Here is a 26,500-nt window from a genome sequence, read left to right as displayed (position 1 = left end):
CTACACAATATATTATACATACAAAGGCATACATATATGTCTTCTATATACCTACTTATATGTTGTTTCCCCCATTAGATCACGAGTTCCTTGTTAGGGATAGTTTTTTTTTTATATTTCTTTGTATCCCCATCACTTAGTACAGTGCCTGAAATATAGTAAATTGCTTTTTGATTGATTATGATGGGAAAATGTCAGTTATGAATGGGGGTTCCTCTAATCAGTTTGCTGATATCAGTCCAACTCTAACAATGTGATTCAGTGGTCATTCTTTTGACTGAAGAAATACAGTCAAGGTTAAGGAACTAACTCCTGTTTGAATAGTGCTTTAAAATTTATAAAACAGGCTGTGGGTGCAGGCCTTTGTGTTTGGTGCCAGGAGAAGAAACTAGAGATCAGGTGGACATATTGAGCTTCATCAAAGCATTCCAGTCTAACTGACTTGTAACATACAAAGCAAGGGGAGTGGTCTACATTCCCTTCTTAGGCTATCCTTCTGTATGGTTCCATTATGCACATCTAGGGAACCTCATGTTCTCTCCCTCCCTTTATGGATTATAGTTGGCAGAGCCATCAACCACCTTTAGCCACCTTTGTGATTAATGGATCCATCTTTCCCACCCCTCCCTGTCTGTGTAATCCAGAAGTTGGCTCTGTGGCTCATCTTGAGTCATAAAGAAAGTCATTGAAAGGCAGGTACAACTTCGGGCTTGAAATTTGACTAGCCCTGGGAGTCTGTAGAGGTCATTTGCTTGAGGGGCTTGAGGAAGCAATCACCCCTTTCAGAAAATCTCAGATTGTATCTGCAGGGGTTTTTCCCCCTCGGCTTTTTCTGCAAAATAAATCAGAATGAGTTGATCTAGTATACTTTAGAATTCCCCCCATATACCACTTTCAATCTGAGCATCATGAGAATCCAGTCATTATCAGCTCACATTCATATGGTACTTTGAGGTTTGTGTTGCACCTTTCTCATGACTCTATACTGTAATCATGCAAGTATGATTATCCCCAGCTTACAGATGAGCAGACTGAGGCTTACAAACTGCTTTGTCCAGAGTCACATGGCTGATAAGTAGAGGAGCTGAGACTCAGACTTTTGTCTCCAAGACCAACATTTTTTCCATACCACAAGTGCATCACTAAATAAAAATTGTTTAAAATTAGCCCATTTGTTGCATGGTTTTGTGTGCATCCATGCTGCTAATGAGGATTTCTTCTTTAGCTATTGTCAAGGAAGGTTGTCAGCAGCTACCGACAATTTATCATGTTGTTGTGTTTCCATGACAAACCCCAAAAATTCTTTATGAAACTCATAAATGGCAGTCAAAGGATCCTAAATTTAGAGCTGTAAGAGAACTTAAGGGTCATTGGGTCCAATCCCCTCATTTTACAGATGAGGAAACTGAGACCCAGAAGATTTAGTGTTTTGCCAGAGTTACACAATTAATGAGTGTTTAAGTCAGGATTCAAATCCCGTTCTTCTCGACTCCCAAGTCCAACACCTTAACTACCACTCCCAATGCTTGTCACACTGACGCTGGGTGTATGGGTCTCTGGAGCTCTTGTTAGGCTTTTTCTCCTTCCAGTTATGCTTGTTTATTTCATTTCTATCATCAGGAAAAAGGGAGGATGGCAGAAGATAGGTAGATAGATAGGTAGATAGATACATAGATAGATAGATGGATGGATGGATAAATGGATAGACAGACAGACAGACAGACAGATGGACGGACAGACAGACAGACAGATAGATAGACAGACAGATAGATAGATAGATAGATAGATAGATAGATAGATAGATAGATAGATGGATGGATGGATGGATGGATAGATAAATGGATAGACAGACAGACAGATAGATAGATAGACAGACAGATAGACAGATATATATAACATACAATACTGGCTTTAAGACAGGGAGACTTGGCTTCAAACCCTGCCTCCCACACCTATTAGCCCTGAACACATCACTTAACCTTTGTGTATCTCAAGTGACTCCCCAGGACTTTCCTCCTAAGTCATAGACAGGTATCTGACCTACTTAGTGGTTCCCCACACTAATGAAAACTTACATATTCAAATATTTGTATCTTCTGAAAAGGTACAGTGAATAGAATGCTGGACTTGGAGTGAGGGAGATCTGAGTTCAGACCCTGCCTGAGACACTTATAAGCTGTGTGATGCTGGGGTGGACATGTAGGTGGCACAGTGGATAGAGTGCCAGCCCTGGAGTCAGAAGGATGTAAGTTCAAATCCCCTCAGACACTCATTAGCCATGTGACCCTGGACAAGTCATTTAACCCTGGTTGCCTCAGTTTCCTTATCTACACAATGAACTGGAGAAGGAAATGGTAAAACAGTATCTTTTACTGAGAAAACACCAAATGGGGTCGCAGAGAGTCAGACATGACTGAAACAACAGTGATGCCCGAGTGGCAAGTCACTGAACCCCTCTGAACCTCTGTTTCCCTATCTGTAAAACGGGGTAATAATAATACCTACATCATAGGGTTGTTATGAGGATTATATGAGATAACTGCTTTGCAAACCTTAAAGTGCTGTCTAAATGCTAACTAGGTGATGCAATGGCTAGAGAAGTGATCTGGAATCTATAAGATGTGAGTTCAAATCCAGTGTCAGATATTTACTAACTGTGTGACCCTGGGCAAATCACTTAACCCCTGGTTCCCTCGGTTTTCTCATATGTAAAAATCGGGATAATAATAGCACTGACTTCCCAGGGTTGCTGTGAAGATCACCTGAGACAATAATTGTCTCAATGTGCCCATCACAGTGTCTGACACATAGTAGGCACTATATAAATGTTAGCTATTATTATCTATTACTACTATTATTATGAGCTTCAGATGTTGGATCTCTGTCATTTTCAGGATATTTTCAACATTCTTAATGATCAACATAGTGATATAAGAAAAAACATATTCTTTGGGATCTACTCTTTGCTCATATGATACTAATTTTCTATACCTTTCATATCCCCTATCTCACACTTCCCCCAAATGGATTTGGTATCAAAGGACCTGGGTTCAAATCCCAGTTCTGCCCCCTCTGTAACTTTGGTTTGGGTCTCAGTTTCCTCATCTGACCAATGAAGGGTTGTCCTGGATGACCTGCTAAGGCCCTTCTCAGCTCTAACTTTATTACCTGTTATCCTAAATGAAGAGCAGGGACCCTATCTAGTTCATATTTTTGTTCCTTCCATAAATATAATATAAAAATAATAATATAAAAATAATATAAATATAAATAAATGTTTACTGAATGAATAGAAATCTTGAATTCTCCTCTCTGAAGGTTTCATATGGCTTAGATCAGGGTCAGGAAGCTGGAGACCAATTTGAATGACAGAAATCATCAACTTTAACCTTGAGAGCTCCAGATTAGATCGTTTGCCAACTGCATTCCCAGGCACTCTTCTTTGGAAAGAGAAACCCGAGGTGATTCTGGCTGTGCTCATGATTCAGATACCCTGAACTAAACAGGATTGGATCTTATAGCTTTCATCATTGTTTGATCCATATTGATATGTGCTGGAGGGAAGAGAGGGAAAAACTAGCAACCATGCTCTAGCCTGGTGCACGTCCCTAGGCATATCACAAGTACCATCAGGGTAAGGACCTCCAGGCTTTCCTGCTCCTCTGCTGTCCTCTGGGGCCTTCAGCCACACTGTACTCTCTGCGCCCACTTCTCTGGAGAGAAGACATACACCCTGATATGGAAGGAATGTAATCAGGTCACATTCAATAACACTTTGCAGTTTACAAAGCACTTTCCTCACAATGATTATGTGAAGCAGGTAGTATAAATATATAATATCTTCCCATTTTGTAAAAGAAGAAACTGAAGCCCAGAATTTTGAAGTGATTTGCCCAAAATTACATGGCTAGTAACTGAGGTCTTCTCACTTAAAGACCAATGCTCTTTTTATTGGACCATGTGGTATTGAGCAGCTAGGTGATGCAATGGATAGAATACTGAGCCTGGAGTTAGGAAGATCTGAGTTCAAATCCTGCCTCAGATACTTACTAATTTGTGTCCCTGATTTCCAACTTGCTTCCTTAGAGAATTTGGAGAATTTCTCCTTGGATGACATCAGGGATCTTCTCTCTTGGTTGAGCTGAGAGATCTATCTCACTTCTAATGGGAGATCTTATTCACTCTGTGTATTTTCTGGTATATTCTAATCTGTGTAAGTTTTCTGTTTTTGTTTTTTCTTTGGATAAATGAGTTTATTTGCTATTCACTATTTGTGATGGTCTTTTGTATAACTAGCATTTGATGGGAAGGGGTCAAGCCTTTGGATATAAGCTAAGTTGTACCCCTTCCTCTTTAAGGTATAACAACCAGGAAAGCAACTTGAATCTAAAAATATAAACTCATTTCCCCTAGAGGGAGCAGATAGATATAATTCAGTCTGATATCTCCTCTGAGGACAGCAGAATGGTCAGCCTCACAGCCCTTTCTCCTGTTCCTTTCCTGACAGGAATGATAATTAATAATAATAATAATAATAATAATAATATCTAGCACTTATATAGGGCTTTAAGGTTTGCAAAGTGCTTTGCAACTATTGTCTCATTTTATTTTCACAATGGCCCTGGGAAGTAGGTGATAGTCTTATCCCAATTTTTCAGTTGAGAAAACTTAGGCAGGCAGAGTGACTTGCTCAGGGTCACCGAGTAAGTGTTCAAGGCTAGATTTGAACTAGGGTCTTCTACTTAGGCTGCCTAGATGTCTAGGAATCAAAGTCTCCCTTGAAGAGAGGTAGACGATTCTTGAGAAACTCATTATAGCCTCTGTGAGAGTCACATTTAGATAACCCATGTGAATATATACATGGGCAGCACACAGACTCCCTACATTTATTTTTGGAGTTGGCTGATGACACAGCTCCATTGACTGAAGCTAAGCCCATACAGCAGAGTCAAATGTTTGGGGAGAGACTTAGGGGGACTGCCCTGGTAGCATAAGGAACCTTGTATGGCTTGTGAATTAAAGTAGAACCTCTCTCAAGAATCAACAAGAGAAATTCTCAATTACTTAACTTGTCTTGATCTATCTTTCTTCCTCTGTAGGCACTGCCTTGTTGCCTTCCCTAATCCCAGAGCTCACAGTGGTCATCTATTCCTGGCCGTGCATCCTGTCTGTTTCTCTAGCTGGAGCAGTTCTCTCAGCAGAGGCACATCCTGTTTGTTCAGTCCCCCTTTTGTCTGCCACTGAGCAGCAGGGAGAAAGGATTCCTCTGGGTCCCTTTGCTTTCCACTTTCACATTGGATCCCAGCACACCTGATTACATTAAATACCTGGAAATGGTCAGGAATTCCGATGGCAGGAGACTCTTGTTTAAAGCTCTGTGTGTCAGGAAAGGGGAGCTGGATCCCATTGGTAAGACACTGGAGGGGGCAGGATGTGTGGCCAGGAAAAACAAATAGACAAGTTGAAATAAAATTCACTTGAAAAGGGGCCAGGAACACCATCCCTCAGCAGCATATGAACTGCCTCTGACAGCACAATGTGGGACTTACATTCATTTCTCCCTCCTTATACATTCCTAGACAGAAACACCCACTTCCAGTAACACTACACCCAAGGGTAGGGGCCCAGAGGAGCAAGCTTGGCTGCCTTTATCTTTTCCTAGAGGGACAGCTGCCTTTAGTGCCTCAGCAGAACAGGAAAATAGAAAAAGGTGGATTATATAGTAAAGAACATAATAGTAGATGAATCAATAAAATGAATAAACATTAATTAAATGTCTACTGTGTGCCAGGCATTGTGATAGGAAGGATGGAAATAAAATTTTATTAAGTACCTACTATATATCAGAAACCGTGCTAAGTACTTTACAAATAATATTTCATTTGATCCTCACAACAACCCTGTAAGGTATGATTTCCACCCAAATCTTTTAAATAGAAAGGCTCACTCTTGGGATTTATACTTATAACTTCCAATACCAGAGGAAGCTCACACAAAAGACAGACCCCCAGATGACTAAAATTAGACAGCTCCTTTATCACACCTGTCAAAATGGGGGAGAGCTGGCATAAGGAACTGGATTCTATCAATATTTAAAGTTAAACTAAGGATCTGCCGGATATCAGATCAATGAGGACAATTCTAGCCTTTATTCTGAAGACACCAAACTAAATGGATTCTAAAATTTGGGGATTGTAAGATGTAGAGCTAGAAGGGAGCTTGTTGTTTTGTTCTCGAAGAGGACGGCAGAAAGGGAGCTTAGGGAATATTTCATTCTACAAGTGAGGAAATTGAATCTGAGGGGGGTGAATTGACTTACCCAAAGTCACCCAGGTAATAAGTAGCAAAATTGGGTTTCAAGCAGAGGACCTCAGACTTCAGAGCCAGTGTTTTTTTCTAATAAAACATGCTACATTTAGAAAGTAACATGAATGCTAAAGAGGGCCAGCAAAGTAGTCAGTAATACTGTCCACCTGAGGTTTTAAATGATGATGGAAATATTTTTTCCCCTGAAATGAAATTAATTTAATTCTGAAGATAAATGCAAAGGATTTTACACAATGCAAATGTTTTCTAATGTGTTTATCTCTGAATGTCTTCCTAAGGTTATAGATTGCAGACTTTAGGGCTGGAAGGGACTTCGAAGGTCCCTGTTCCAACTCCTTTATCTTATGGATGAGGAAACTGAAGCCAAGAGAGGTGAGATGACTTGCCCAAAGTCACACAGGTAGTAAAAGGAAGAACCAGGACTTGAACTTGGACCTTTGACTCCAAATTTAGCATTGTTTTTATTCTACCAAGAATGCCTAAGCTTTTGTATGTTCTGTCTTTCCTCAGCTGTCAAAATTCCTAAAAGCAAGGCAAAGTATCATCAAGACCCACTGTCAGCTATCAAGAGATTTTAGATTGGAAATCTCACTTCACATCTGCTGAAACAAATATTTGGGGGCAAAGGTTGGGGTATTAGGGCACTCAAAACCACAGCTGTTATTCTCTCTCAAAATATTTAATGCTGCTCTATGGGCTTAGTTTCAGTCAATGGAACTCAGGAATAAGACCTCTCCAAATATGCCTATAAAGTTCATTCCACTGAGATCCTACTCAGGTGCATCACTGTGGAATGGGGCTAGCCCTAGGTTCTCAAAGGGCAGTTAGGGGATCATCGCACACCTCACCAAGCCAGAAAGACAATCCTGTGTAGGCCAACAATGAATTATGTGTCTGTCATCTAAGAACCAACCTAGTTAGGTTCAGAAGTTTTGATATCAGGTAGCGAGGCAGGGACTATTTTCTATCCGTGTCCCCTATCCCTCAAGGATTGAACTCAGCAGAGGACTAGCAGTAGATGCCATGTTCATAATGGGTGGAGCAGTTATGCTTCATCCAGAGCAGTAGAAGTGCCCAAGTCCTTACAAGGAGGTTTCCAGGTGGCCAAACTTCTCTCCCCTCCCCTTCCCTCCCCTCCCCTCCTCTCCCCTCCCCTCCCCTTCCCCTCACACTAACTCTAAGTTATTTAACTTGAAAAGGCTATAAACCAAGACTAAAGTGGAGAGAAAGTTAGTGCATGATTTTTTGTTTGAATATGACTGTTCACTCAGAGCAACCTCTGAGACTGAGATGCTACAGAGTATGGATGTTTCAGGTGGGGCCTTGTAAACCTGAGGACACCAAAAACTGGGATATGGTCTAGGTTTGTTGCTGTTCAGTCATTTTTCAGTCGTGTCCGATTCTTTGGGACCCCATTTGAGGTTTTCTTGGCAAAGATACTGGAGTGGTTTGCCATTTCCTTCTCCAGCTCATTTTACAGATGAGGAAACTATTAACAGTTAAAAGGGTTAAGTGACTTACCCAAGGTCACACAGCTAGTCAGTGTCTGAGGTTGGATTTGAACTCAAGTCTTCCTGACTCCAGACCTGTCATTCTATCCACTGCACTACCTACCTGCCTTGCTTAGCACAGTAGTAGGCACTTAATAAATGTTGCCTGGCTGAATTCAGCAAAAGCTACAAAGCAGGGCTTGATGTATTGTTTTGTTGATTATCTAGACTTAAAAAATTGATGGAGAAAATGAAGATTAAACTTAAAAGTGTGTTATGCTCTTTTCCAGACAGCTGTTTGTTAAATATTTACCAGCACACCAATGCACTGGGGATATCACCCTCAGGGATAGCCTTTTAATAAAGGGGGTTGCTGCCAGCAGTTTCTTGGACCCTATTAAAGGTCACATTTGCTGTGAGAGTGGAAATCTCAATGCCCCAGTGATACAGCACTACTTTGATGTTAATAACATCCTATGGTTTGGGCAAATCAAGGAACTTCCAGTGAAGTTTCCCAACTGTATGTGATAAAAATAATGAAACAACAGTCTGAAGTGGGACAACACCCCCCCACACATGCACACACACAGTCCTACCCCCAAACCCATCCCCACCATATATCCAGGCTGATTTATAACAATTAGCTTGCTGTATCCTACATTCCCTAATAGTCTGAACCACACCTTCCATCCAGTAAGCAGCACCCAAGGGTAGGGTCTCCAATTCCTTTCTAGTCTGATAGTAATCAAATAAGATTTCTTTCTTAGGGGGTGGGGGGAGCTTGGCAACACCCCGACAATCCTTAAATTCCATAAGGACAGCACACAGGTAAGATGTTGGAGTGGAGGGCTACTACTGCCTCTGTCTTCTTTTCCATGGTATTTTCTAACTAGAATATTAAAGGGTTGGTTACCAGTCTTCCTCATATCAGTCTCATTAGTAACCAGATCCATAACTCCCTGGCAGTCAAGGTCTATCCTTTTAGACATCAAGAGATCAGCACCAGTAAGGTCTGCTCAAAATCAAACTTCGTTGAAACTAATAAGTACAGAGTGGAAGTTTACAAAGCAAGAGATTGCTTCCAGATTGGATGATCCTTTCTGTGTCCTATGAAGCAGACTGTTCTTAAAGGGACACAAGGAGATTGTTCGCCTGATCAGTATTTTAGGTAAGGGTGAGGTGTTGGTTGAATACATACATCAAGTTACCCCACCCCACTCAGAGTAAGTGAAAGGATGTCTTGATACCTTAAGGAGGTGAGAACAAGTCTCAATCAACCAATAAATCAAACACTTTAGATTAAGTGTGAAGTGTTCTTGTACAAATTAGAGTAATATTGACAGGAAAAGTGTTAAGATCAGCTAAGATTATTTAGTTATCTACTGTGGGTCATCCATAAAGCAGAAGATTAGTTCAGAACTCAAGTTAATTGAGCATCTGGTAGAGATAGAGATTTCAACAAATGAAGATGAGGAGAGAGAGGAGACACCTTGGTGGGGAGTGGGAGGGAGGAAAGCACTTTAGCCTAGCCCTGAGGAGGACCTCAAGAATTTTGGAGGTCTTGAGGATTTCCCATCTTCCCATCAGCATCCTGGTATCATCCCTGTAGTAGCTGATAATCATGCCTAAATCAGGAGCTAAAGACTGACTGAATACAAATTCAGAGCTCTCTAAAGAGACCATCGAAGAAGCTATTACATGCCAAATGGAAACTAAACACATATATACGTATATGTATGTATAGTATATATACTATATATACATATGTATATGTGTGTGTATATATACATATGTATTTTATATATGTGTATGTGTACATATATATATATATATATATATATATATATATTTGAAAAGGAGAAACAGACTTCTAACAACCAGGAGCTGTGAGCTACCCCTTTGCCACATGTGCTCTCCAAGTATGAACCCACTTTTCCTGGATTCTTTATGGACTGGTGGGAGAGTGTGTCACAGACTTTTAGGGGAATATTCTGTACCAACTCTTATTTATTGTACCACCTTAGTAAATATTTTTTTTCTGAAAGTTAGTTAAAGCTGGCTAAATAAATGGTACTCAATCCATAATCATGGTGGGAAGCACACTGGTAGGGGCCTGGAGGCACTACAGCATTCAAAAGAGACTCCTAACTTTTCAGTAATACCACCAGATCCCTGATGGTATATAATTGCCACAGTTTGGGGGCTTCACTTATCATTTTGAATGTAAACCTTTTCTTTTTTAATGGTAACTCAAGTTTACAGGGCATATAATGTTGGGCTGCATCTTGAACTCCTTTGTTTTTTATTATTATATATTATATTATTCCATTCCTTTCCGCACTTTCTGGTGGGTACAGAATAATCTTGTATTATTCAAATTTCCTTTCTTTTATATGTGAAAGTTTTTCTCCTGATTGTTTACAGAATTTGTTGCTTGTCACTGGAATTGTTCAATTAAACCATTATGTGAACTTTAAGTTTGCAGCATGGGTTTCTTCTTTTTTGTTGTTTTCTGGAGATGATCTGGGGTGTTTGTTGTTGTTTTTTTTATGATTGGCATTGTTTTCTGTGTTCAGAACTTTTGGATAGTTTTTTTTGTATTATTTCTTGCATTTCAGATTTTTTTTTTTGACTCGTCATGTTCTGCTGGAGGCCTATGATTTCTAAGTTATCTCCATGTGCTCTAGACCTCAAAACCATCTCAGCCTCTTCCCACCTTGGGGAATTCACTTTTTATTGGCTTTAGTCCGTGCCTAAAATAACTTCTTAGGGGACAGGGTATGCTGGCAAAGACTGCAGCAGCCAGGAAATTTGCAGAAGCACTTTCCCAGAGCATAAACTAGTGGGTCAGGTTGAGCACCTTCCAAACTCAAATGATCCACAATCCTCAGAAACACTGGCTGCAGGGACTACAGGCCACCATTGCCTGTCTCAAGGGCCAGTTTTTTGATAGAAAATAGCAATAGCCAGCGCCCTTTATTTCCTACTGGGCCTGCAGGGGTTTCCCACCTATTTCCCTGAAGGAACTCATCCCACACAATCCACAGTTCCTCTGCTGCCAAATAATAAGGAAACATGTTGGTCTACCCCAATAATTGGAGTACCCCATCTTTCCTTCCCTTGTTACTGTCATCCATCCATGCTAGCAAGTCATGAACCTATCTCAGCAGATCTTTTTAGCCATGCCAAATGTCTTCAGCCTGGTATACTCTGGCCCCAAATGTATATTCCAGATTTAAGAGACTGAATCAACAAGGTAAATAATTTTTAAAAATTTTGCTAAATGTAAACAAATATGAAGTAAGATGAACAAACATTCAGCAAGGATATAGTGTGCAGCAATCCATGTCCCTACCTACAGGGACACACCCACAGCACAAACAGTCCGTGAGGAAATAAAGTTTTTCAAAACTGAAGAGCTTCCTTGTTTTCTTGATACATATGTACATACATACACATATATGTGTATATGTATATGTGTATATGTGTGTGTGTATAACATATATATGTATATATAACATATATATATATATTCTTTTTTTTTTTCCTCAAAGTAGCCCTTAGCATACTCTTAATATCATTCACTCCAAGCAGGCTTGTCAGCCCCTTAGGAATCAAGATCTGGACAGAATGAATGGAGGCTAAGACAGGACCTTAGAGATAATTTAATTCAACCCTCTCTTCTTAGGCTTAGAAAGGTTAAGTGAATGCCTCACAATAAGTAGTTTTGTTTTTGTCCAGACCTGTGTTTTCAATGATTGATGTAAGGAACTCCTCTAGGGAAATCATTTGACCAATGGAAAACAGCAATGTTTCTACAATTTGTAATTTTAGAGAGTTTCCAAGGGCACTGAGAAGCTGAATTTCTTACCTAAGGTCACATAGCCAATTTGTGTCAGAATGTAGGTCTTGAATATAGAGTCAGGTCTTCTTGACTCTGCTGTCTACCTACAACAGCACATTGCCTATGTTAAATTGTCAACGTGGAATTTGAATCCAGATTCTCTGACTTCAGATCTGGTTTTCTATCCTTCATGGTAAGAGGGCTCTCTTATCTTTTAAATTGGAATCAAGTCAAACAAGTATTTATTAAGCACTACTGTAGTGTGTTAAGGATTCAAAGAAAGATCACCTCCCCATCCCCCTAAAAAAAAAACCAAAATAAAACCCAGTCCTTCCTGAAGGACTGGATTTTGTTTTGTTTTTTGTTATTATCTATGAATTGACACTTTATACAGTCACATATCAACATAGAGGGTTTGTTTAAGTATAAGTACAAAAAAAGAAGTCAGTCAATAAGCATTTCTTAAGCACCTAATGGAGTCCAGGCACTGTGCTAAGATTGGGGAGACAAAGAAAGGCAGAAGACAATCCCAGCTCTCAATGGCAGAGACAACATGTCGTTTACATGTAGGAACAAGGAAGGCACTCAAATTAAGAGGAATCAGGGTGAGCTTCTTGTCGAAGGTGGGACTTGAATAAAGTCAAGGAAGTAAGGAGGTGAAATTGAGGAGGGAGAGAATTCCAGGTAGAGGACAGCCAGTGAGAAGACCAGGAGTCGGGAGATGGAGGGTCTTATTTGAGGAACAGCAAGGAGGCCAGCATCACTGGACCGCTGAGTCCTCAGGAAGATGGGGTAGGGCGGGTAAAGTGTAACAAGACTGGAAAAGTAGGGAGGGGTCAGGTTGTAAAGGTGTTGAATGCCAGACAAAGGACATTGCTGAAAGATGTACCACAGAAATAGGCCTTTTGGACTGCACCTTGTATTTAAGCAACAGAAGGAAATTAGACTGGGTTTCACTTTTTACATATTGTTTTCACTTTCTGGCTTTTACCCGATGCAGGTGCTCACTCTTCTCTCTCTCCTGACAACAGATCATTTTCTCTAATGGGCCTCATTCTATGAGCAGGTCATACACATCCCTACCCCAACACTCCCCCTTAGAGCTGAGTTACGGAGAGTACTCTGGAGTTCTCCATTTTCTCTAACTTGTGATGTAAGTGTGGCACTCCCCAGGATTATCTGTCACCACTGAAATGCCATATAATGAAGGACACCCTAGATGGAAAAAAAGATCTAACCTGAAAGCTATAACAGCATCTGTTGTGAAGAAAAGTAAAGTCTTTCCATGTTGGAAACACAGTGTATTGAAAAGTTCTTAGGGAAAGAATAGAAAGCTAGTTTCTTTCTTAAAAGGACAACCTGGTAGAGAAAATAATTTACATCTAAACTGCTTTGATCCAGAGGATCAAAAAAAACACCAGAATAGTTGTTCCCTCTGGGGCAGGTGGGGTGGCAGTATTCAATGATTGCCTAAGGCTGTTTTCCCCTAGGAAGGGTCTGGAAACACCTGGAGGAAAAGGATCCTTATGGCCAAAAGATGTGGCTGGAGGGAGATTTCAAGGAACTGGAATAGGTATTCTGAAGAGAAAGAGATGAGCCTTCAACATTTTTTTGTGAGTGTTCCTGACATTTTGTGTGTGCCTGTGAGTGTTTCCAGCAAGGGGTGTCAGAGGGAGAGGAGGGGAAGTAACATGCAGGAGGAATGAAGGGAGAAGAGAAAAAGCTGAGTGATTTGAGAATCCTAAAGAGAAATGATTTCTCAGGCCCATGGCAGAAGGGAGAAATCAGTATACAGTTTGAAATTTGGATTCACAGCTTCCTCATAAGCCTAAATGGGGAATCCATGGCAAAAACAAAAACAAACAAACAAAAAACAAAACAAAACAAAAAATAACAATACAGTTTTCTAGATTACTCAATGACAGTACCAGGTAAGGAGGGCCCTCCCCCCTCCCGCCCCTGTTATTCCTTCTTGGCAGTCAGTATTGAGTATAAATGGCAATTGTTTCTATTCTGACTAGAAAGTCTGAGAATCTTTCCCTCCCAGATTGATTCTTTTGGGAAGGCAAACTAGGCCATCTTTTGCCTCTATTCTTACCTAGCCTTTAATCACTGAATGGGTGTTGCCTCAGACAAACTGAGACCTGGGAAAGACTTTGCTTAAAGAAGATAAGATCTCCCACTGCATCTAGGGCCATTGCTAGCTAGTCCAATGACTCTGGAGGAGAGAGTGAGGCTGATTGACTTTGCATAGCTCTGCTTCACTCACATCCAATTCACTTGCAAATCAAGACATCACCCTCAGTATGTCACTGGTCCTCTTCCAGAAGGAAGGACAAACAACAAACAACAACAACTATTAGATGCAGGAGGACCTGGTTCCTGGGAAAAGAAGGAAGAATATTTTTTTGATACCTGCCAATAAAGAAATTAATTCAGACTACATAAATACTGAAGCTGAAGCTTAAATACTTTGGCCACATAATGAGAAGACAGGACCCATTGGAAAAGACCCTGATGTTGGGAAAGATTGAATGCAAAAGGAGAAAGGGCTGGCAGAGGATGAGATGGATAGGTAGTGTCATGGAAGCAATGAACATGAGCTTGGACAGACTTTGGGAGATAGTGGAGGATAGAAGGGTCCATAGGGTCACCAAAGTCAGACACAACTGAATCAAATAATAAATTTGGGGAACCAAGTTTTTTTTTGAAGGGTGTGTGTGTGTGTGTGTGTGTGTGTGTGTGTGTGTGTGTACTTTTCTCTTGTTGAGGACAAATTGAGAACTGGCAACACTACTTTAAAGATAAGTGTCCAACCAACTCTGGCTGGAGTCAAGAGAAGAGAATCCCTGGATCAGGGGTGGGGAACCTGCAACCTCAAGGCTACATGTGGCCTTCTAGGTCCTTGGGTGCAGCCTTTTGACTGAGTCCAAGTTTTACAGAACAAATCCTTTTATTAAGGGGATTTGTTCCATGAAGTTTGACTTCAGTCAAAGGGCTGCACTTGAGGACCTAGAGGGCCACATGTGGCCTTGAGGCCTCAGGTTCCCCACCCCTGACTTGGATAGTCTTGGCCTTGACGTCTGCATCATGACAGAATATGACATTTTGCACTGTTATGAGGGAGTATACATTAGAGCAGTTTGGTTTAGTGGATAGGACTTGGGAATATAGAAAACTGGGCACAGTGGAATGGGTAGTTTTTAAAGCACTTATATTATCTTCTTTGACGCTTATGAACACTCTGAGAAGTAGGTGCTGTTATGATCCTAATCTTATAGATGAGGAAATGGGCTGAGAGGTTATGACTTGCTCTGGTTTATCTAGTTAGTATCTAAGGTAAGACTTGAGCTCTGGTGTCTCTGACTCAGTCCAGCGTTCACTCTAGAAGGTATTTCTGCTCATATTCATAACTTGAGTAAATGACTTCTGAAATCCCTCCAATGCAGAACCTGTGATTCTGACCTGTTAGTTAGCTTTGATTGTCTCTTTCTTCATCTACAAAGTGAAACAGGTAATAGTAGATAGCTCTTAACTCACAGGTGCAAAGGACCCATCACGATTTCCAGGAGAGTGAGATCCCCTAGACAGGAAGAAAAGAATGGAAGAGGTCAGAATAGATAACGTTTCTCATCCTTACTTGCTCTACGAGATTCTTAAGGGCCATTAGGGCAATTTGCCTAGAGACCTACAATAACCAACCTGCATGATGAAGTTGTATAGGGTTTTAATTTTCTTAATACAAGCCAGCTTGTAGTTTAGAAAAGCATTTCTGCAATAGTGAGTGTTTGGAAGATAGGGTGGCTCAAAGTGGTAGGGTTTCTAGAAGGAAGGTACAGTATATTAGGCCTTCTCAAAAACAGATGACAGAAGTTCTTCCAACACTGATCAAAAGTAGGGGCAGCTAGGTGGCACAGTGGATAGAGCACAAGTCCTGGAGTCAGAAGGACCTGAGTTCAAATCTGACCTCAGACACATAACATTTACTAGCTGTGTGACCCTGGGCAAGTCACTTAACCCCACTGCCTAACCCAAAAAAAAAAAAAAAAGTAGATTCTAATCAATGTGTTCTAACCCCAATCTTTTTAAAAAAGTATTTCCCATCATCCCAAGTGCTGTATGAAAAGATAATGAAAGATTGTCGAAAGTATCCAAAATGGCACCATCCTATCCTACCCATGGAAGTATAAACACACCCAACAGGATGCGCTCCCACTGCTACTGTAAGAAAGATGACAAAAGTGGATTTGAAAAGGAGGGAAGCCCTACCTCAAGACAGATTGACAGCTTCCAGTGGAGGGAAACCAAGATGGCAAAGAACCTTCAATCTATGCCATACAAAGATCTGAAAGAACTAGAGATATCTGGAGAAGAGAAGACTCCAGGAGGACAGGATAAAATTCCTCAAGAATTTGAAACGCTGTCATATGAAAGAAAGCTTAGACTCGTCTTATTTGGCCCCTTGGGGTAGTATATGTAGAACCAGAAGCAATGGGCAGGGAGTTGTGAAGATATAACTTTGGATTTAATGTCAGGAAAAATGTCATAACAGTTAGAGCTAGCCCTAAGTAGAATAGAATGCCTCTGAATTGGTGTGTTCTCCTTCCTCGGAAGTCCTTAAGCAGAGGTTGGATAATCACTTTTCGAGTTTATTGACCTGGGAATTCTTTTTTCAGGCATGGGTCAGGCTAGATGGCTATTGAGGTTCCTTCCAACTCTGAGAAATTCTGCCCTTCTCAATCCTCTCAGCATAGGGTATACTATAACTGGCAACAGAAAAGGAATTTCTGTGTCTTTAAAATGATATTCTCCTTTACAAAAGAAAAACCAGGCCGCTTTAATGAGGCATAGATGGACTTTTCTTTTACCAAGGTTTACTGTGGGCTAACTATACCACGGCAATAGTGGGATTTCAAGATTTTGCTTCTTCCCAGACCATCTGAGGATACTGTCTGGGTGTGGGGAAGGGCACGTTAGGGACAGGGACAGAGAGACAGCAGCAATCAGGAAGACAGCCCCAATGGCCCTGTCAGATTTCCTTCCATGCAGACCTCAATGCAAGATAATGTCAGCCAGGGCTCTGCCCACAGGACAGAGCATAATAAATTCCCCTCTGGCCTCCTCCTGTGGTTATTTGGTTATTGTTCTGCTGTAGGATTTGTTTTGAGTTGGAACAAAAGGAAGGAAGACAGCTCTGCTATCAGCCTGGGGAAGGAGGATGCTGCTGTGACAACTCTTGTTGCCCTTGGCCGCCCTCCTTTTAAATATGAGGAAGCAAAAGGGCAGTGTGCAACCTAACCCTTGTCTGTGTTAATGAGCAGCAAGCCCAGCTGGCCCAAAGACAGAGGGGAAAACTTAGCTGGGGCCTTCCTGAAGAGACAGCAGGGTCCTTAGCTGCCTCTTCTTCTGGGTTGCCTTAATCATCTTGTCTTCCTTTGATGTCCAACTTAGATAGGGTTGGCTAGCTGGGCATGGTGGTTGGTAATCTGGGCATGACAGTTCTCTAGCTGGGAGTGCCCCACTTAGCAAGCTCTGGCCCTCGGGTTAACCAGTCTAAACCTGGGACAGTGAGCTGATTGTTTACCAAACCAACCAGGGTGAGCCATAAGACCATTTCTCATCAGGTCACAGAGGTGGTAGAATTAAAGGGGAAAGACCTTGAAAGACCATCTGGTTCAATCCCTTGCCTCGAAGCCATGTATGTTTGAACTGCTAGGGAAATATGACCCTTTCAATACTTCTGGTCCCTTCACATGCCTGACCTTGAGGACTACATTTAGGCCCTGCAGTTGGGTGCTATGCGAAATTGACAATTGCTAGATTCCTGTAATGAATTAGGGCATAAAGCAATGGTTCTTCCTTAAGTTTATTACTTCAGAGGTACCAAGAGAGGATCTCTGTTTATCTCCTGACATACAGCCAGCCTAAGGATTCCTTTGCCTCGTCTATCTGCCTTGTTACACTGGTAAATTTGAATTCACCAGGTGTATGGATCCTCCTAAAATGGTAACCTTTGTCTCAGTAGGAAAGCCATGTTTGAGCAATCAAAGGAGCCTGATTGGGAGAAGATGTCAATGTGCTTTCTCAACCAGAAAGGTGGTTTGAGTTCGACTAAAGAAACTGAACCAAACAAACAGGCGTCTGTCAAAGAAAAGCCGGGTGCTGCTGGGAGATCACACACTGACAAAGTGGAAACCATTATCAATGACAGTTCCAGCTCGAAGAGAGGAAATCCTTTGAAGCCACAGACAAGCTGAACAGAGCTTTCCACCTGAGAGACGCTGTAGACTGGAGGTCAGGCCATGCTCAACCCCCACAAAAACTGATGAAAGCTTGCTGCAGAAGGGAGGGGGCCACAGCTGCAACTCAGAATCTCCCCGTGGAGTTGCCGAGGTTTCTCTGAAGCAAATGGAGCTACCTTAACAACAAGGCCTGTGGGAAAGCCCTATAGAGTTGGTCTGTAAGCACGGCCCCCTAGAACTCTGCTGGGAGAGCAAAAAACAAGACTCTTGGTAGTCCTGAAGAGAAAAGGGGGACAGGCGAAAAACAAAACAAAAGAAAAAAAGGAAAAAAATAGAGCCAAGACCACCCACCTGATGGAGGCCTCCAATTTGGAAACAAATAATTGCTGGCTTCCAGAGCTCACATTTGAAAGAACAGACAAATTCAACGCTCAGACCCAAAGTTTCATGTAATGAGGGATTTGAGTGGAGTCATGGTCTCTTATAAGACACAGAAGCATGATTTCTGTGATGCCTGTTAAGGGGTCTTCCCTGTGTCTGTTTTCCTCTCTGGTGACAAGGAGGGTGACATCTTTTTGACACAGGGTCATGCTTAAAAGGAGGGAAGGGAACAAACATTTATGGAGTGCCTACTATGTGCCAGGAATGCTATTATTATCCCCCTTCAACAGTTGAGGAAACTGAAGCAAATAGAAGTTAAATAACTTTCCCAGGGCTGACATAGCCAGTAAGTGTCTGAGGCCAAATTTGAACTCAGGTCTATCAGATTCCAGGCCCAAGGTGCTATCCACTTGACCACTTTGCTACCCAATATCTCTTACATCGGAGATTTGCATCTCTCAGGAGGGGTAATGGACCACTTAAAGTCAGATGCAGAGAAACTGAGCATAGTGCCTTGTGCCCATGAGTGGTAATGTGATGTAGTGGGTAGAAAGCTGGACTTGGATTCAGAAAGACCTGGGTTCCAATGTTTGCTTCTGACATATTCTAGGTCTGTGACCATGAGCAAGCCACCTAATTTCTCTAGTTTCCTTATGGGTAAAATGGGAATCTTAATCCCTATAGTATCTATACTACAGATTGGCTGTGGTGCTCAAATGAAAAAAAATATATGTAGAGCATTTTATAAACTTTAAGGCACTATGTAAATTTTAATTGTTACTAAGGTCATTAATTGGTTCATACCTGTATCTTCATCAATGTTGAGAATTTACTGATGTGGAAAATCCTACCAAAGCAGATTGGCTGCTGTTCTGCAAAGTACAGTCTTGAGATATAAGTGACTTGTGCAGGGTCATGTCGCCAGCATATACGATAAGCATCCTTTTAAGCCAGGTTGTCCTTATTCAAAGCTAGCTCTTTATCCATTATACCACAGTCTATTTGTCTGTCTGTCTCTACCTTGATTATGATTATTACTGTTTACGTCCTGAGTTGTACCCTTCTATTTCTGCCTCATAACCCTCCTCTTTTCTACCTAGTTTTAACTTGGCATAATAGTTTAGCTTAGACCAGAATCTAATCATTTCTGAAGTGGGTAAAGTAAGGTTATTGTGTTGTTCCCTTCTGAAAAGTAAAAAAGAATCCCACACCACAAGGGTGGGGATAGGAGTGGACATGAGGAGGGAATTATGTAAAAGAGTTGAGGGGGTGGGGGAAGTAGATGAAGGAGTTTGAGGAATATGTCTCAGGAATCTTGAGAGTAGTTACGGAAAAGGTTTAAGAATCTCTGGGTTACCCTTTTCCTTTCAAAATAGATTAACATCAGCATCTCACACTGAATCTCAATGATCCGGAAGGCTCTAGAATTAGAAATGTGGTGGTGCATGGGGGTTTTCTAGTGTTCTCCTATGCTGCTTCAAAAGTTAATATTCTGTCAAGATTTTTACCAGCAGGCAATGTATGCAAAAAGATGAATAAACTCAAATTCCTCTCATCTTGACCTGGTTAACAACCCATAGTAATGGGACAGGCTGTAGATGTTGTAGTGGTCCAAGTTCAAGTACTGCTCTGGGTGCTTGAAGGCCTTTTTTGTTTGGGGGGGGCGAGATAATACATATTAAAGTTTACATAGATCCCCCAAAAGGAGAAACATAAAGGAACTGAGATAATTTTTTAAGTCGAGTAGGTAGATAGTAAAACTTCATAGTAGTGTATTTTATCCAGGAAACAAACAAACAAAAATATACAGCTTTTAATTACATGTTAATCCCACAATCCCCTTCTGAAATTAGTGGAGGATAATTAATAGCATCTCTATGAGAGAGAGAGAGAGAGAGAGAGAGAGAGAGAGAGAAACTCAGGCCCCTACAGGCAAAGGAACTTTGATGACATGACACTATGAGTCAGATCGAAAGCTAAAGGAAGGCACCTTCCCCATACAACCACATTTGTAGATGATGCAAATACTCTGTTGCATCAGATTTAAATTCTTTACCCTGTGTATTTGTTCATTTGCAGAGCCTTAGTATGTTTGCTAACATTTGTGTTGACTCTTATCAATTGGGAAATGGCTAGACAAATTGTAGTAAATGAATGTAATGGAATATTACAGCAGTGTAAGAAATGATACATGTGACAAATACAGAGAAGCATGGAAAGATCTATACGAAATGATGCAGAGTGAAGTGAGCAGAGCCAAGAAAAAATATATACAGTAACTAAAACAATGTAAATGGAAAGAACAACCAAATAAACCAAAGAACACACCAAAAAAATCAAAAACAAATGTAACAAAATTACAGAGATCAAGCAGCACTCAAACGAAGAGATACGAAAAGATACTTTGTGGAGGTGGCAGAACACAGGTGTTATACATTGCACGTGTTTTTGGGCTTTTTCAATGAATTGATCAGTTGTGTTGATTTTTTTCCTCTTAAAAATATGATTCATCATAGAGGATGATTCTCTGGGAGAATTATCCAGAAGAGAAGGGATACTTAAATTACTAGGGTGATGTAAGAAATAGATCATAGCAATAAAAACTTATTTTTTAAAAAATTAGTATTGCCTATCTTAGAATATAGGTTCCAAGAAGACAGGGACTATATCGATGGAGCTCTTACAGATCACCAGCCACAGACAATAAAAGCTTATGATGATGGCTAGAGGGAGAAGACTGTTAGAAGAGTGGTAAAGACATCAATAGCTTTCTATCAATAAAATGAGAAGGGAAACACATGCTCCCAGGGTTAATGTGGTAAGTAAGAAGCACTAAGAATATGGCAGCCAGAGAAAGAGAATAAAGGGAAGAATCCTTAAAATTTAGCAACAACCAGAGTATGTACAGTGTGATACAGTAGAAATAACTCTAGATTTGCTGTCAGAGGACCTGGGTTCAAATTCAACCTATGCCACATACTACCTATGTGATTTTGAGCAAGTCACTTAACATCTCTAGGCCTCAGTTTCCTTACTTGTAAAATGGAAGGGTTATACTAGATGACCTCTAGAGTCTTTTTTACCTCTATTAAATCTATACTCTTATGAACCATAGCCTGGAGGACATCTGTGTCTTGTAAAGGGATTGATATGGGCCAGTCACAAAAGAAGAGGCAGCATGGTACAGAATGAGTTTTGATTCTGGAGTCAAATGTCCTGGGTTTGAATTCTTTCTCAGTCTCTCACTACCTACCTATGTGACCATTGGAAGGTCACAACATCTCTCAGCCTCACTTTCCACATCTGTAAAATTAAGGGGTTGAACTAGATGACCCCTGAAGTCCCTTCTGGCTCTAAATCTGTGACCCTTTGAAACTTCAGGAATAGTTTTATAGCATGGTAAAATTGCTTCTAACCATCCACCATAATAAAGTTTATATAGACCCCCAAAAGGAGAAACATAAAAGAACTGGGATCAATTTTTTAAAAAGTTGAGTAGGTAGATAATAAAACTTCATAGTAGTGTCTTTTATCCAGGAAACAAAAAACATTTACAGCTCTTAATTACATATCAATCCCACATGTGGTTCTATGGGGCACTCAGAGAAATCTGTTACTTCCCCATCATGTCTGTCCAATGGGCAAGAGACTTATGAACCCTTCCCATTTTGGCTCAAGCATAAATCCTCCTGGAAACCTGGAGTAAACCATCCAGGATTTTGAATGCAAAGGACATAGGTAACATTCCACAGATAGATTTTTTTTTCCTGACTGAATCTTTAGGAAATTCACTGAGAGCTGAAGGAATGCTCTGTTGCATGATCTCTCTCTCTCTCTCTCTTACGTGGTGCATTATGGTTACAAATCACTTTTTCTATTATCTTGTTTGCTACAATAGCTGTCAGAGATAGGCAGGAAGAACAAGTATCACCATTCCTATTTTACAGGGAGGAAACTAATGTTCACGTGATAGGGCTGGACCTTGCTTCTTCACACTATGTAGTATATCATGTATTTTTTCAGTTCAATTCAGCAATTATTTATTAAATGCCAGTTCTAGCAAGACTGGAGATACCCAGATAAACCAGAAAAATGTTCCTGTCAAGTCAATAAGCATTAATTAAGTACCTACTGTGTGCCAAGTACTAGGAAGATAAAAGCAAAATACAGTCCTGGTCCTCAAGAAGTTCCCAGCCTAATGGGGGAGACAACACTCAAATAACTAGGTAAATATAGAGGATAAAATTGAGATAATGAACAAAAGAAATGCACCAGCATTAAGGGGGATCAGAAAAAGCGTTTAGTAGAAGATGGGATTTTAATTACGGACTTGAAAGAAGCTAAGAGGTGGAAATGAGAAGAGACAACATTCCAGGCAAAGGGACCGCCAGCCAAAATGCCCAGAATTGGGAGTGCAGCGTCTTGTTTGAAGAACGGGTAGCAATGCCTTACTATTTGTCCTCTGTTACTGAATGACAGAGGAAAATGAAATGTAAGAAGACTGGAAAGGTAGGTGTCCTCAAGGAATTTACAAACCCTATAGGGATAAGCAAATACAAACTATACAGGGTGTTCCAAAAGTTTTAAAAGTAATACAAAGTGATTTCAAGAATGCCGATAACTTGGGGGACCCAGGAAGGCCCCATCCTTAAGGAATTTAAAAGCATAACACCTGGATAATCCTTACCTTGTTTCATGAAATGTATCAGGTAGGTAGCTGTTACAAGACTTAGCTAAACCTCAAATGGACTCGAATGGATTAATTCTCTGTGGCCTGCCACCCCTAGCTATAAGACCTCAGACTGTATACAGTTGGCCAGAGAGGCCCTGAGCACAGGCAGGTTCAAGAAGGTGGCTGAGAGAGTTCTTAAGATGGAGTCACAGGAATCCTCTTGTTTAGCTACTTTTCTGTTCCCTTCTGGAAAAGGAATGTGTCCCTTGTGACAACAGATGAAGAAATCCTTTAAGTGATCCCAAGCAGTGCTTATTAACAAGAGAAACACACAAGCAGGAAATTGGACAGGGTTCCTTTTGTCCTCAACTTTCACCCCTGCCACCCACACATAATTAAAGAAATCCATCCTCCCTCAAACCAGGCTCTACTAAACGAGGTCTCAAGCTTTTCTTCCGACCTGCTCTCTGTTACATAAATGTGCCTTCTTGTGCCGAGTGAAAAGTAACTGCCCCTGGCCCGGGGAAGGTTACCATTCTGATTGAGGTCACTGGAATGTGGCACATGCCTGTGTCAGTGTTCCTTTGGTGTTGGCTCAGGAGAGACCTGGCAACAGCCACCCCCTAATGCAGGTTGGTACACATTCATTGTTGGTAAGGTTCATTGCCTGTATCAATTACCAGAACCTTGTTTATCTAGAGCACAAAATATTTATTGATAGTAAAAGACTGTTACCCTATGGATCAGAGGTGACTTGGGGGGAGGAGGAGGAGTGAGTGAAGCAGCCTCACTTTCCTGTCTTTTTTTGTAACACAAAGAATAACAATTTCATGCATTAAACCATGATTTCTACCTAAATATGCATTTTTAAAATATCCAATTTTCAAAATGCTTTCTTCTTTAATTATGCTGAAATCATTTCAGCATGTAATCCTTTCAGCCAATAGTAAACTCCCTCTCACATCTCTATTTCTGTGTGTGTGTGTGTGTGTGTGTGTGTGTGTGTATCTTTGTCTCTCTCTTTCAAGCAAGTCTGCACTCTAAGGATTACCTATACTACTTCCCCACAGTAAATTGGATTCAGTGAGTCAGTTCCTGGAACCTCCCTGATCTTTGAGAAGACAATTTTGACCTTAACTTCCTGAGTTCCAAGCCTCCATAACTCCATGGCTATGGACGTGTCTGGTCATGCCACATCCCCTTTCTAGCTTCCTCTTATGTACTGTCTTTCCCCACTAGAATGCAAGTTCCTTGAGGTCAAGGGCTGCATGGCTTGTTTCTATCTGTATCCCTAGCACTTAACACAGTACCTGGCACATGTCAGCACTTAAGACACACTCACTACCCCTTCCCACCCTTACCCACCCCCTTGCCTGCTATCTGTCTCTGTCTGTCTGTCTGTCTATCTCACTCTGATCCCAGACCCTGGAAGTATTTAGGAGCCTTCTATCTGACTTTATTCTTACTCTAATTTGGTTTATTTATGCAGAATAGATGAAAGGAAAGTTGTTTTAAATACTATATTCTTAATGTGTTTACAATGCATTGAATCTTAGGATAGGGTCATACTTGAGCTTTCATAATTTCTCAAAACATTCCTACAATATTTTAGAGTGTTTTGGAAAACTCAACTCTAGTAAGAGTTACATTCTTTAAAATAAGACCTTAAAGATACAAAATCTGTCTTGAGACCTAGTTTAGCCACTACATTTTCAATATAATTGATGAATTTTCAGAATGTAAATTATACAATGTAGTAAATTTCCATTAGACCCTTCAATGATGAAGCCCAAACTATGTAGGGATGAAACTAAGGTCTCTAAGAACTAGTTTAAAATGGGGCTTCTCATACAATTTGGACACATTGAAGACTTGGTAACATATATGTATTGTTTCCCTCCGTTAGGCTGTGAGTTCCTTGAGAGCAGAACTATGTTACTTTACTGTCTGTATCCCCAGAGCTTAGCACAGTGTTTTGCACATAGTAAGCACTCAATAACTGTTTCATTCTCATCCATCCATCACTTGCATCAAGAAATATGTGAGGGGTCATATGCAAGTTTCAAGTTGCTACAAGAGTGATCAATTTTCTTTTAAAAATGAATGGTGCATTGAAAGAGATCATCCAGTCCATCCCGTGCCTGAAGGGAAGCCAGAAATGGTTGGAGTATCATTGGAATAAGTGCATCACCCCCCAAAAGGATGACATTTGGTAGATAACCATTGGGTTTAGAATCAAATAATCCAAGTTTGAATCAAGTGAGCAAGACTTTGAGTAAATCTCTTAACTCCTGGGAGCCTCAACTTCCCCATATTTAAAATACAGCAGTTGGACGGAATAATGAAGTTTTTTCCAACTCTAAATCCTATAATCCTATAATAATACATATGTACATGTTAGAGTATGTTGGCTAAAAAAACAAAAATAATAGCAGTCTCCTCACTTTACAATCACACCTTACATATACATTGTATTTGTGTCTAGAGAGATAGAACTATATCCACAACTCCACTAATGTTCTTATGTATCATCATGATAAGGAGGTGACCAATCCAGGTTTCACACTGGCTATGCCAAAAGAGAATAGACTATGCCAGCTCACATCAAACTAGGAAGGATATAACTATGGCCAGTGTCTACTAAGGAGTTACCTAGCAATTTAAAAATTAGGTTTTTTTCCAGTGAACAAAAATCTGCTTCTTTTCCTTCTCACCTTCCTTTCCACAGGAAAGGAAAAACAAAAACAAAAGCTCTGTAGACATATAGACATATATAGACATATATATTCCAACAAATTCCCTTGTTAGATGAAATGGGTAGCATGCTTCATCATTGGCCCTCTGGAATTGTAGTTGGTATTGCATTGATCAGAGTTCTTAAGACTTTCAAAGTTGTACTTACAATGTTGTTGTATAAAATGTTCTTGTTCTGCTCACTTCATTCTGCATCATTTCATTCAAGTCTTCCCAGGTTTCTCTCAAACCATCCTTTTCATCATTTCTTACATTCATATTCATGCTACATTCATATACAATTTGTTCAGACATTCCCTAACTAATACCCTGCTTAATTTTCTGTTCTTTATCATCACAAAAAAGTTGCTATAAATATTTTTGTACTTATTAATGTTCTTTTCCTCATTCTTTGATTTATTTGAGGTATACAGCATGGCAGATTTCAGAGAGGCTCACTACCAGAAGATTGGCCCCCAGCAAGGATGTCTTAGTAAATTTTTAACAACCAGCTCTCCAAAAATGGCACAACACACTTTTGAATTTAATCCTGATTATTAATACTTTTCTCCATCACTTTTTAAAGTTGAGATAATCAATAAAACCATAAATCAATCTCTGATATGTAGCATTTGCTGATTTCTAACATTAATGAAAGTTTAACAATTGACCTTTGGTGAACCAGTATAAGCTGGCCCCAGCACACCTCTGACACCAGGTAAATTTTGTTAAAGCTACACCAATTGAGGAAAACATGCTCCAATGAAAAGAGGAAGGGGTTTAAAGTCAGTTTCTGCACTTAATGTCTCTA

General features: G+C 40.5%; 1 protein-coding gene across 1 annotated transcript in view; it reads left to right on the top strand.

Annotated features, from left to right (window-relative positions):
- Nucleotides 1–26,288, top strand: part of RAD51B (RAD51 paralog B) — an 888,004-nt gene extending 861,716 nt beyond the window's left edge. Inside the window, 4 exon segments of the mRNA XM_027843747.1 lie at nt 23,435–23,468; nt 23,470–23,526; nt 23,529–23,609; nt 26,116–26,288. Coding sequence (XP_027699548.1) covers nt 23,435–23,468; nt 23,470–23,526; nt 23,529–23,609; nt 26,116–26,250 — 307 coding nt within the window. The 3' untranslated portion in view covers nt 26,251–26,288.
- Nucleotides 26,289–26,500: the final 212 nt, after the last annotated feature.

The sequence above is a fragment of the Vombatus ursinus genome, unplaced genomic scaffold (assembly GCF_900497805.2).
Source record: "Vombatus ursinus unplaced genomic scaffold, bare-nosed wombat genome assembly UNPS02014926.1, whole genome shotgun sequence".
NCBI classification, from domain to species: domain Eukaryota; kingdom Metazoa; phylum Chordata; class Mammalia; order Diprotodontia; family Vombatidae; genus Vombatus; species Vombatus ursinus.
The sequence above is the reverse complement of the archived record's forward strand: the minus strand, read 5'-3'. Positions and strand labels throughout refer to the sequence as shown.